This window comes from Chiloscyllium punctatum, chromosome 32 (genome assembly GCF_047496795.1).
Source record: "Chiloscyllium punctatum isolate Juve2018m chromosome 32, sChiPun1.3, whole genome shotgun sequence".
NCBI lineage: Eukaryota > Metazoa > Chordata > Chondrichthyes > Orectolobiformes > Hemiscylliidae > Chiloscyllium > Chiloscyllium punctatum.
In genome coordinates this window covers 41,676,115-41,689,966 of record NC_092770.1, presented here as the reverse complement: position 1 = coordinate 41,689,966, position 13,852 = coordinate 41,676,115, and the positions used below count along the sequence as shown (strand labels likewise).

At 38.8% G+C, this 13,852-nt stretch overlaps 1 protein-coding gene across 2 annotated transcripts in view; it reads left to right on the top strand.

The window, feature by feature from the left end:
• LOC140458097 (IQ motif and SEC7 domain-containing protein 3-like) overlaps positions 1-13,852 on the top strand; it is a 401,191-nt gene that overhangs the window by 369,194 nt on the left and 18,145 nt on the right. Inside the window, exon 13 of one of the 2 annotated variants that reach the window (XM_072552166.1) lies at positions 2,870-2,916. The exons of the other annotated variant lie outside the window; for it this stretch is intronic. Within the exon in view, the coding sequence (XP_072408267.1) occupies positions 2,870-2,916 (47 nt within the window). The remainder of the gene's footprint in view (positions 1-2,869; positions 2,917-13,852) is intronic. 2 annotated transcript variants of the gene reach the window in all.

Sequence of the window (13,852 nt, the reverse complement as noted above, 5' to 3'; positions counted from 1 at the left end):
CTCTAAACATCCTTGTTGCAGGGCAGTATATATTGTGAGGTATTTTTAATGTCTCAAGTTAAATGGCAATTTCTTCTATATTGCATTTGAGGTTAGAAACTTTAATACCATAAAGTCTCTGCAGAAATTGTGCTGTGATCCTGCCACAGTTTGCTTGAGAGCACTTTCTATTGATTCCATATAGCGTCTATTCAGTATTTCCTGTCCTTTGAACAATAAAAAGATATGAATATAAATACTTCTATACATATAGATTCTATTCATAGTTAAATAATGAGAGCATGATTTTTGAAAGTAAAGAAATTCTAATAATGTCATGAACAGTCATCGCATTTACAACTTTGACTCTCAAAGGCATAAGAATGAATGTAGAGATTGTAATTGCAGTGCTAGTCATTATAATTTCATATGAGTTAATCATGGTTTAAGAAGATGAAATAGTCAAGATAAAATTACCAGCTTTGCACTGCTGTCCCATTATTAACTTCTGTCTGAGTCAAAACGCCATATTAGAAACTCCATTCCAGGTATATGAGCATGTAATCCAGGCAGAAATGTCAGTGCCACACCGAGGGATGTGATATAATGATGGCCTGTTTGACCCTAAGGACAGATTTGGTGACACAGAGGGAGGGCATATAAAATAGACGTGTGGTGGGGGTGGGGGTTGGGGGGTGGTTGTGGTAAGTTGGACCTGCCGTACTTCTCACCTTCCTGAAGTAAATGGGGGAAGCAATAGCCTAGTTGTATTCATGCTGGACTGTTAATCCAAGAGAGGCAGGTAAGGCTCTGGGTTCACATCCTGCCACAGCCGATGATGGAATTTGAATTCAATAAATATTTAGAATTACAAGTAGATGAATCTATTGTCGAAAGTCAGAAAAAAATGCCTGGTTTACTAATGTCCTTTAGGGAAAGAAACTGTCATCATCACCTGGTCTGGACCACATGCAAGTCCAGACCCACAGCAATGTGGTTACTTCTTAACTTCCCTCTGGATAATTAGGGATGGACAATAATTGCTGGCCTAGCCAGTTATGCTCATATCCCATGAATGATTAAAAAAAGCCATGCCATTTAACACAACACCATGAAGGTCAACCAGCAGAGGCCAATTCAGCCATGTAAGTGAGTAATTAAGGGCCTCTTCCTGCCACTGCTGATATTTTACCAGCAGCAAATGGGCCTTCCACAAAGAGGGGAAACCACATGGTAATCCTGGTCCCCTCATTGTAGGTTTGACTTTTGGGGTGACCCCTCTTATTCAGTCAGCTTGTGAAGGAGCCTCCCAGTTACAATAGCAGCCCTACAGAACCTCCTCTGTCTCTTAGCAGTGTCTGGCTGGCTGGCCTGGCATGGCAATTGAGATATCACTTGCTTAACTGAGAGCACTGCCCACTTCCATGGAGCACTCTCTTTTAGGTAACAATCCAGTGGTTTCCACTCCTCCAAATGGTTTTGCTGAGATTGCAGAGCTGAAAACTCTCCAGATACAACTCCTGAGGACAGATGGCCATCCTTTAAAAGAACAGCAGCCCCAACAGTAAATAGAAAATCTTGCCAACTGTCTAACAATGGTTGAAGTAGGGTTGTCTGCAATTTTCAGGTCCACCATCAGGACCCCCACATGCCAATAAAAATATGGCCCTCATCTGACCTTACAAGATTTGTAAATGAATAGAGAATTCTCTCAGAGTCCTCAACAATATTTATCATTTATCCAGTACTTTGTCAGATTATCTCACCATTTCTCATTGCTGTGCACAACTTAGCTGCTAAATTTCCTTATATTACAACAATGGCTACAGTACAAATGTATTTCTTAGCACTGAATTATTACACTTTGTTTCTCTCATTTATAATATGACAATTGCTTAGACACTTTACTTCGTGACTTGCTTCATCATTTAGATGTTGTACAACTTAAATTCCAAAAACAGGACACTAAAGGGATAATAGGCAGTTAGGTCAATATTATTATGTATAGTTATTTTTTGTTCTAGCATTAGCTATAAACTGTGCCCATTGGCATCTATTCTTAGTTCTGCTCTTTTTCCGTATTCATTGGCTGATATATTAGGTATTCAGGTCGCTTCCACTATATATTTAATCACTCAGACATGTGGCAGAATAATGGGGTTGCTCTCAACTTTGACAATCTGTCCACAGACCCCTGAATTGAAACTGGACATACCAGCTTATGATTTTGCCACTCAACTCAGCACTGGAATTCTCTTTTGTTTTTTCCAATCGAACATTTTAAAAATAGATGCCACACCTAGAATGTTAAATGGGTGCCTGTAACTTTGAAACTATACATCTTTTAGGTTCCATTACTGTTGACTGGGTTTCCATGTTTAAAATGCACAGCTTGCCGTAGAAGAACTGTTAATGTTTTGCAGGCACGGCTATGTTTCTGAAATGGCCATGATCGTTCAATCAAATGATGGGGGCTTCGGTGTTATATGTACACTACTCAATCACTTAGTCTTTGTTATCATTCTTTAGTCTTTCCAATTGAAACTTAGAAGTAACCTGAGACAAGACATTTTGTGTAGGACTGCTGTGCTGTGATATTATGAAGCAATATTCCAGTAGTATAATGAGGTAGAATACAGGCTGTGAACAAATATTCTTATTCATGATGTCACTGAAATTGAATAATGAAATGCCAGGACAGCGTGAATGAAAGCTTCAAGCGAGTTTACAGATTTTTCCCCTCAAAACCATTGAAGAATCATAAGGCAACATCTTTTGTATTTAGGGGTACAGATTGACAAAGACTGAATTACCACAGCTCAGCCAGAATTCAGCACTACAGACAGCTACAGCCCAACTCATGTCAAAAAATGTATTCTTTGTTTTAAAGGCAAAAAAGAGTCTGGAGAAAACAAGACCACAAACAACACTGTGGAGGTAAGAAGCTCCTACTTTGGAACAGGCCTGTGTTTTTTGCTTCATAGTTGCCTAAAGTTTAATATAAACCACCCTGACCTGGCATTGCCCTTTAACTCCATTGACACATACCTGGATATGGTTTGTACAGTTTGACAATCTGAGATCATAAAAGCAAGGAGTGTCAGCATCTAACAAATAATTTGCAGTGATGTTGGCATCCTTTGTTCATTTATTTTCTACTAATATTTTTGAACAATGAGAGCTGATAAACAATCAGGAGAGATGGTCTGACTGAAAAAAAAACACTGAAGTTCAAATTCTTTTGGAGATTGGTGTTTCCTTTTCTCAGCTTCTTGTCTTTTTCCCTATTTTTTTTTTGAGTTCAGTACCTCCATTATGTTGCAGTTCTTTCTGACCGTGGTTTTCTTCTGAGACAATTTCTCATTCTCTTTCTGTCATCTCAAAATATTGATAAATGAACCTTTCAGTCTCCAAGCTGTGTTTCAATTTATTTTTCTTCCCAACACATTGTCATCATCCCCCAAGGTGGCCTATCTCCTTCACAGCTTTCTCTTTATCTCCCTCCTCTCTAAGTTTATCTCCTCCCAACACATTTTCTCAATGGTTTTTATATTTTTCCTTATCCTTTTATGCCTTCCGTCAATTTGTATTCTTTCGCAAAGTCAGAAACAGCATTGTGGTTGGGTCTACACTATCGAGACTGCAGCAGTTCAAGAAGGCAAGGCCAAATAGAGATGACCAGTAAATGGTGTCCTTGCCAATGATGCTCGCATCCTATGAATAAACTTTAAAACAAATCTTTCCTAGTTTGTCTCCACACAAAGTCATTCTTTTTATTATTTGCTTGTAATACTCCTTCTCAGATTCTTTACCTCAGCTTGTAACTGTTCCAGATCGATTCAGTTTTCCCTGTGCATTTTATTTAACCAAGTTTAATTTTCTTGAAATTGCATTCTCTCCCAGTCTGTCCATTTCAATAATTTTGTTCCCTGCCAGTTTGCTGATCTCTTACACAGCACTTTTCTGCTCTATCCAAGTGTATATTATCTACTTCCTCGATGCTTTCTTTGTGTTTCATTACTATTCTTTGAAATGGACATCTTTTCTACAACATAGTTTTGTTTCTTAATACTCTCTATCCCTGTAAGTACATGGCTTGCTTTCTCCTGAATGGTTTGTATCTCACCCAACTGTCCTTCTCCCCAATAATAATACTGTATTCTCAGTTTCACCGCTTTTCTCAAATAAAAAGCCCAAAAGGTCTGGAATGTTAGTTTAATTTCCCTTCTAATACCTAGTGGCCTTACCAATACTTCTGCCTTCTCCTTGTCTCTTGGACATGTTTATCTCCCTCAATTTTGTTGCCTGTTGCCATTATACTCTGAATATCACTCATTTTGATTTGGTCCTTGCTGATCTCATTGAGTCATAGCGTCATAGAGATGTACAGCACGGAAACAGACTCTTCGGTTCAACTCGTCAATGCCGACCAGATATCCCATCCCAATGTGCCAGCACCCGGCCCATATCCCTCCAAACCCTTCCTATTCATATACCCATCCAGATGTCTTTTAAATGTTGCAATTGTACCACCCTCCACCATTCCTCTGGCAGCTCGTTCCATACACATACCACCCTCTGAGTGAAAAAGTTGCTTCTTAGGTCTCTTTTATATCTTTCCACTCTCACCCCAAACCTTTGCCCTCTAGTTCTGGACTCCCCAACCTTGGAGAAAAGACTATCCATGCCCCTCATTATTTTGTAAACCTCTATAAGGTCATCCCTCAGACTCCAATGTTCCAGGGAAAACAGCCCTAGCCTATTCAACCTCTCCCTATAGCTCAAATCCTCCAAACCTGGCAACATCCTTGTAAATCTTTTCTGAACCCTTTCAAGTTTCACAACATCTTTCCGATAGGAAGGAGACCAGAATTGCACGCAATATTCCAACAGTGGCCTAACCAATGTTCTGTATAGTCACAACATGACCTCCCAACTCCAATACTCAATACTCTGACCAACAAAGGAAAGCATACCAAACACCTTTTTCACTATCCTATCTACCTGCTACTCCACTTTCAAGGAACTATGAACCTGGACTCCAAGGTCTCTTAGTTCAGCAACACTCTCTAGGTCCTTACCATTAAGTGTATAAGTCCTGTTAAGATTTGCTTTCCCAAAATGCAGCACCTCACATTTATTTAAATTGAATGCCATCTGCCATTTCTCAGCCCACTGGCCCATCTGGTCAAGATCCTGTTCTAATCTGAGGTAACCCTCTTTGCTGTCCACCACATCTCCAATTTTGGTGTCATCAGCAAACTTACTAACTATACCTCTTATGCTCACATCCAAATCATTTATGTAAATGATGAAAAGTAGTGGACTCAGCACCACTCCTTGTGGCACTCCACTGGTAACAGGCCTCCAGTCTGAAAAACAACCCTCCACCACCACCCTCTATCTTCTACCTTTTCTGTGATTTATCCTTTATTTTCACCCCAAATTATTTCTCCCATACTCAAGAGTCTGCGAGCTCTACATGTGTTTCTCTCTCAGCTTAGTCTTGCTGTCTATGATCAATATTTTCCCTCAGTTTCATTTTTTCACCTTTGTTGTTTCTTCCTCATAACTTATTTGTTTCCTTTTCAAAGTTATTAATCTCTTCTTGAACTTCTTCACTCTTTTCATCAAAGGTCATCAAAGTTTCATCAAAGGTCTCCTTTGTCAATCACAAATCATTTTGTGTACCATCTAAAATGTGTGCTTTAGTGAACCATCAAATTTCTGAGCATTTTCTGTCTTTATAATGTTTGTAATCTTTGATAGCTTGTTATAGCTTTGACAGCAGTACCCAATCCCTTTCATAAGTTACTTTATTCTTCTCAAGCATTTTGTTCCTTTTTCTACTTTAAACTAAGCTAGAAAACAGAATATGTAATTTTACCAGTGAACAGAATATGTAATTTTACCAGTGATTAAAATGAAGTTAAAAGTAAAATGAATACTGGTGATGTTTATTTATGAGTGAACAGTGTTTGAAATAATCACCAATGCAAACTAGCCAAGGGAAAAGCAACAGAACCAATCAGACTGTAAAAAATAAATTGTAGGAGAAACTCACTCTGGAAAGAAAGCAGAGTTAAAGTTTCGGGTCTGGTGACACTTTTCAGAAATAATAGTAGCTAGGAAATAGTGGTATGTGCTGAAGATAGTGTGTTGGGAACAAAGGAGTAGGCTGAGAGACAGAAAATGTCAGACTGCACTTGAGTTATAAGAATGGATATTAATACATGAGGTTGGGGAGTAGGTTGGGAATTAGCTTAATTGTCTTGCTGTGTCTTCTTCATTTTATATTTCTAAATCATTCCATCAGCCTTTTTTTTTCTATAGGGAAGTATTGGTGTAGTTTTAATCTCACTGGTCTACCAATCTAGAGGCCTAGGCTAATGTTCCGGGGATATGGGTTCAAATGACAGCTGGTGAAATCTAAGATCAAGTAACAAATTTGGATTTAAAATCTAATCTGCTTTTAAAGCTCCCATCCTGTTCACTATTGTCCTTTAGGGAAGGAAATCTGCCAACCTTACTGGGTTGGGCCTACATGTAACTCCAGGCTCTTAAATGGCCTGGCATGCTACTGAATTGTATTGAATCACTGCAGAAAAGTCAATGGGGAATGAAACCAAATGGATCACCTAGCATTGAGCTAGGCACAGAAAACAATCACTGCAATTCTGCAAAATCCTCCTTCTTATCATCTGGGGCTATGTCAAATACCCACTCCCTTGATGTTCAATGGCATTACCAGTTGCCAAGTTCCCCACCATCAACCTTCTGGGGGCTTCCATTGACCAGAACTTGAATATGATTATCCAAGTACACAAGAGCAGCTCAGAAGCTTGAACGTCTATGCTAAATAACTCACCTTCTAACTGCCAAAGCCCATCCACTATCAACAAGGCACAAGTCGGGCATATGATGAAGTACATGACCCTTACCTAAATGAGTGTAGCTCCAGAAACATTGAAGAAGCTTGAAGCCAACCAGACCCAAGCATCCTGCTTGATTAGCACCACATTCACCATCTGAAATATTCACTTTTCATCATCACGAACACACAGTCACAGCAGTTTGTACGATCTACATGATGCATTGCACTAATACACTGAGGCCTCTTCAACAGCACCTTCCAAACTTGTGACCTTTACCATTTAGGATAAGAATAAGGGCAACTGATATACGGGAACATCACCATTTGCAACTTTCACTCTCAATCACACACCATCCCGACTTGGAGCTATATCTCCATTCCTTTATTGTCGCTGGGTCAAAATCCTATAATTGCCTTCCTAATAGTATTGTGGATGTCCCCACAGCACATGGACTGCAGCAACTCAAGAAGGTGGCACCTTCTTCACGGTAATTAGTGATGGAATGCTGACCTAGATGGTAATGCACACATCCTATGAAAGAATTAAAAGAAACCCCTTGTCTATAATTAACCTCAAGTTTTGCTACACCTGCACTGAGATCTTCACTTTTTTTGCCCTCTCATTACCATTCTTTAATTTCTTTGCAGTGCTGTCCAATCACAGGTTAACTTAATTTTATCATCCTGTCAATGGTATTCAAATGCCTTCTACCTCATCATTTTTTTATAATTTGCTTAAATACAATATTATTCTCGTCCTCAATCTTACCATCTGTCACATTATATTTCTTATCTTCCTTAATTATAATTTTTCACAAATCTGTCAATCATTTACTTTGTCCCTATATTGTGCATGCCCTCTTACTGTCTTAACACAATTAGTTTCCTTGTTTCCATATTTTTATTGCTCAACATTCTTTAGCCCTTTTATATTCATAATCTTCAAGTCAGTATTTTTCTGATTTTTGTTTCTCTTAGCTCAATTTGATCATCTCCTTTCTATCATTTGGGTCACTCAACTGTACCTAATATCGATCTATTAGCTAAATTCTCTGTCTTTGGATGTTTTCCTTTCTTACTCAGTCTACTTTCTCCTTGATAATTCGTGCCAACTCTCTGCTGGTTTATTTGTGTCTTTCCCAATGTTCTCCAGACTCTATCTTGCTTTTTTTTTATTGATTAATAGTCTCCTTTCCCTCTTGACTGACCTTTCTTTGTCAATGATCTCAACTATATTGTGATTTTCTTTGCTGAAACATACAGTTATTTGATTAACGTGCAGTTTTTAGAAACACAGTAATCTATTTCTGGTCCTAATTTCTTTCCCCACTACTCCAGTATTCACAAACCCCATTTTAAGATTCTCTCTCTCAGTCGCCTTCTTTCTCTCCTCCTCACTACTGCTATGTTTCTCCTCATAGAAACATTCTTCTCCTGAATTCAAAACAATAGTGCAGCACTCCCCTTCATTGTCCAGTTTGGAAATTGTGCCCAAGTGTAATGAGTGCCTCAAATTTTCAATTTGGATCTGAGGAGTAAGAAATTATGTTTGAGAAAGCAAGAAAAAATATTAATAAACATTTTTTAAAGCTGCTGTATCCTGCTGAATTTTATGCTGAGTCAAATATTTAGCATTTTGTTAGCCTAATGGTTCACAATCCTTACAGAGAAAGAGTTTGTTTGGGGAAAACAGGGCATATGTAAGTCTGTGATTGCCTGTACAGATGAATGGTAAAAATATTTGCAATATGGACTTGCCTTGTTGTGGATCGTATCAATACTTTTTGTCTTTTGTATACCTTGATCCAGTTCATTTCAGACATACCATTAGTAAGGCTAGGGCTATTGTCCCTCTTAGAACATTAAACCTAAGAGCAAGAGTAGATCAAATGACTCCTCGAGTCCACTTCTCCATTCTGTCAGTAGATGGCTGATCTTCAACTACAACATTATTTTCGACTTATTCCAGTTTCCCTTTATTCCTTGGCATCTAAATATCTATTGATCTAAATTCTAAATAAACTCAATAATTGATCCACAGAACACTGGGGTAGGAAATTTTGCCATTTCAAAACTAATTTGATGAGTTAGTACATGAAGGTTTACACATTATTTCTGTGGTCACTGGAACAAAAATGAAGTCTGCCAAGAATTATTTGAATGGAATCTTTTCTCACTTTTTTGTGCACTTCAGTGCTGTCTTAAAAAGAAACGTGTGCAATTATTTCAGTATTGATGTTGGCCACTCAAAAGACAAAAGTACTTGTAGAATTCTGTGACATCATCTGCAGAGATGATTTGGCCAGTGTTTGAATCAGATACAGAGGAGCCCTGAATTACAGGAACTGTCTGAAAATGCCACAAAAATTCCTAGACCAGTAATGCAAATCCATTAGAGATTAATAAAATATGCATTAGATAAATATTCTGTGAGCACAAATGAATGCAGATGAGGATGACCAATTAACTTACCCAGGTGAATCTGTTCGGAAACCATGTGAATCTCCCTGCTCCCAACTATATGTCCCAGTCTGTTCAAAGCATTGATCAGTCCTTGTATAAAGAACTTCCTCAATACTGTTTTAAGGCTACATTCCACTGGCATCCATTTGTTGCTTTGAATTCAATATTTAATTTGGAATAATTTTGTAGTTTAACTTTTTCAATGTATTTCTACTCTTGCAGAACAAAGTGAGTAGTACTATTGGGTTCCCTCTTATTGTTCATCATTTCTGAAAAATGATTGCAAAAGTTTGTAATATGTTCTTATATGACCATTTTAGCTGCAACAATACATACTATTGAAATTGTTTGGAAGAAGGAGATCTTTTGGAGAAAATTGAACCAGCCAGAATGTTGTGAAGGGATCATGTTCAATTATCAACAGAAGTATAAATACTGTTCAAATGCTTCAGCAGACACCATTTCCATTGCGCCAGGTTTTCTGGGAAGTGACAATCACGTGAAAATTGTCACTCTGCTCCTTTTTCTTTAAATGAAAGGGCTCCTCATTTCTGAGGAGATTCCAATTGACATTCCTTTAGAAGTGTGGAGCTGTACTCTTATTCAAGCAGATCCGGTATGTTATTAAATCAGGAGCAGGCAAACCATCTTCCTGTTCCAAAGCAGTCATCATATTCTGAAATAATGCCAGGACTACATACAGCCACTTCGACAGTTCCTGCAAAATGGGGGAGGTTAGGGTACCAGATGTATAGGACATATGGTGCCAGGTTGGCTGAGGGTGGTGGAGTGAAGATCTCAGGCAGGTATTGGGTACCAGGAGAGTTGGGACATTGAGTTGTATGCAGGTGAAGAAGGGCGGGTTTGACAGCAGGGGCCAGCTTTTGGATGCTGAAGAAACTATCCCTTAGTAGGGGAAGGAGGGATTGAGTGGGGGAGGGTGGGGTCATGTGATGGGGTATGGGAGTGTGAGGTTGCGGCCATGGGATGTCAAGCTAGGGTGAGGGTAAAGGGGAATCTTGGGAAAGGTGTAGTTGAGGGTGTGTAAGGAAAGTTGGGTGTCAGTTTAATAGCTTCCCAGTAGTTAGACTGAGTATTTAAAAGTTTACCTTTCCCTGAGTAACTATTTACTTAATTGGAGTGTAACCTTTGATTCTCTGATTTAAAAGGAGAAAGTTTGGAGGGTCCAAACTGTTTCAGAATTGCCTTCAATTTTGTGGACAATTTCTTTGCAGTGTGCTACACTGGGAAGTCCTCAAAGCCTTCATGAACAGCTCCCATTCACCTTTAGAAATGGTTATCTGACTATTGAAAAATCTGGACCCATCGCGTTTGTGATAGTCAAACTCTTGTAGTGTTTGATATTGTATCTCTTCCAAAATAGTCCCCCGATGATCTCAGCAAGATTAACAATGTAAAAGATATACAGATCAAAAGATAAAGTAAGTCATTATTCATTGACATTTAAAAAATGAATTGACAGGTGATCATTTCAAGTTCTTGTCAAATGGTGATCGCTGTTAACTTTAAATCTTTAAACATGAAACTTTGTACGTGTGATTGAATCAATTCTCTACAACATGGTGCAGAGTGACTGGCCATAGAGAGATGATTGGATTCCAGCCAATAAATAAAACCTGAGGACTGTATCTAAAGTGGATCAAAGTAACAAGAGATCTATCCAAATTGATTATCAAGGCAAATACTGATAATAAATATAAAATAAAATATTTGAAATACAACATTTTCATACCATTGGTAGCCTCACAAACATCTCAAATTCTAAAAGCTTCATTTCAGTTTTCTGATAAAATAAAGCTCTGTGAATGATGTTGCTGATTAGATTACATACAGTGTGGAAACAGGCCCTTCGGCCCAACCAGTCCACACCAATCCTCTGAAGAGTAACCCACCCAGACCCATTTCCCTCTGACTAATGCACCTAACACTATGGGCAATTTAACATGGCCAATTCACCTGACCTGCACATCTTTGGACTGTGGGAGGAAACCGGAGCACCTGGAGGAAACCCGCGCAGACCGTGCTAACTCCACACAGACTGTCGCCCAAGGCTGGAATTGAACCTGGGACCCTGGTGCTAGGAGGCAGCAGTGCTAACCACTCTGCCATTGTGATATTCCTTTTTATTTGAAATAACCTATATTATCATTGCCGAGCTTATCAATTGATGGAGGTGAAATGAAGCAAATATTAATAAAATTTAGCAAAAAAAAAAGTGAGGCCTATAAGTTCTTTATTAAAATGATCACATGATTATATTGGCAATTTGAGGTCTAGTACTGATGCTATTGATTTCCTGCTGGAAGCAGAGAAAGCACTTCCTGTATGCATGGCCACAAATGCACTTATCAGACAGAAGCAAAATATTCATATTGCAATTTGACAGTGACAAACATGCACCATTTTTGTTGAAATGGTTTCATACATTTTAACTGGGTTAAAAATAAAATGGGAACCTGACTCTGCCTACCTCCACTATGCCAATTTCTCTTTAATGGAGGCACATTAATGGACAGATGACCAACCTGTTCTCTGAAGCTGGCCAATCATCAAAACATTTTTATAAGGTTATACATCCAAGATTTTAGTTTTGTTCTAGATTTAACACTGGCTGTTTGGATTTCCCATGCCTCAGGAAACCTGGCAGCTGAAGCAAGGTGAGAGCTGGTAAGTGTGTTTCCAGCCCTGCTGTGGGTCAGGAAGAGCATGTGTACTTCCCACCAGCCCTTCAAGCTAATCCACATACAACCCTGTGATCAGGCTGCCCATACACTATCACACACTTACATAGTGGGATGCAGTCTCCTTCTTGCTCCGTGTGCAGCCACCCATCAATATTTGACTTCTCTCAACTTGCAATTCAACCCCCACTCCATTATCTCGCTATCTATTCCCTCCACCAAAATCTGCCTCCCACCTCTCCAACTCTCACCTGATTCCCACACACTCTCCTAATGTTTCTATCCCTCCATGTATGCCTCCTCTTCTGAAGTACAACCCCTTCATGATGCCTGACTCCATGTCACTGATGTATGAATCCTCATACTCATCTCCAATGTCCAACTGTTCACCACATATGTGCTGTCCTCCCTATGTCTGATTGGGAAGAACAGACAAGCTAGAAGAGGCTAAAATAGCTAATCTTTTTACTTACGTTATGTGGTCAGGAGAAGCAAGAGGTTTTGATTTTTCCAGGATCTATGAAGAAAATTTGGCCTTCCCAGTTTTCCTGCACTCTGATTGTGATGCTAATCCTCAACACTTATTGAGTGCTAGGCAGCCTTCTCCTACTGTCCATCAACCAGCTGCCACTCTCAGCTAGCTGCTCAGATGGGCCCCTGAAGAGGAAAAGTCTTGGGCATTACACTGTTGTGTTCAGGCCTTTTTGCATCCTACACCCTATTACTGGCTTGTGTTAATATTGGGGTGTTGTCATTGATCTGTCCTTTCACTCTTCTAAACGTAACAATATTTTTCCCATCACATGATGATCAGAATGGCATACATTGTGTCAAATATTTTCTAGTATTTTTGGTTTAGAGCAAGAGGACATTTTTAAGAGATCTTAGCAGTTTTCATCACAAAGTTATTATGTTGAAGTAATGTTGCAAAAGGCTAATTTTGCATTATCTTATCCTCAAGTTGCACACTTAGGGAAATTGCCAATCCAATCAGGATGGTAAAGTGGAATTCTGATTGTCCGATCTGTCCCGCTTTTGAGCACAGTTCCTTCCCCACTGAATGCTTATGTTTGTAGCCATCCTTCTTATATCTTGCAGTGTTTCTGAGTCATTATACTAAACATTTGGAGGGAAAAAGATCCTTGAGTTCTAGTATTAGAGCATTGGAAAGATTGCTCAATAGTAGATGCTATCAGGTACAGTTTCAATAGAGATTTTCTCAATTTCTTGCTAGAAATCCCAGAGCGATGGCACAAATTATAGCTTACGCCAGTTTTCTAAGATTTTGCTGAAATAAGATGAGAAATTGAGAGAGTCCACTTTACCTGTTCTCCCAGACATTCTGCATAATTTTTCATAAGTTTAAATCTTTTCTTAAGTGAAGTGAGATTAACAGTTCAGTGATTCTGACTGAGATATTGCACTCTGGTAAAGCATTACTCTTTTGAATCAAGTCGAGGCTTATTTTACAAAAGAAAATAAAAGGTCACAACTGGCCACACATTGTTGTGGTGGGGTAATGAATGGAACCCAAAATTAGTTAGATCTTGTCAGTTAATTTCCATGAAAGTTTGCCCTACAGATACATCTGTACACAGATACAGATCTGGAGATACTCAATAGGGCATCCAAGATCTATTTCTCTTAATCAATCAGATAAAAGAGTCTGAATCAGGAATTGTTAATTTGATGTCAAATCTATTACAGAAGGAAAAATATGAAAATTAACCAAAAGAACAAAAATAAAGATTGGGTTCTTTTTTAAAAGTCCAACACTGAAGACCTGAAAGAGTGAGCCTTCACATTTCTAGTAGTTCATGTTTGGTGTGAGTGC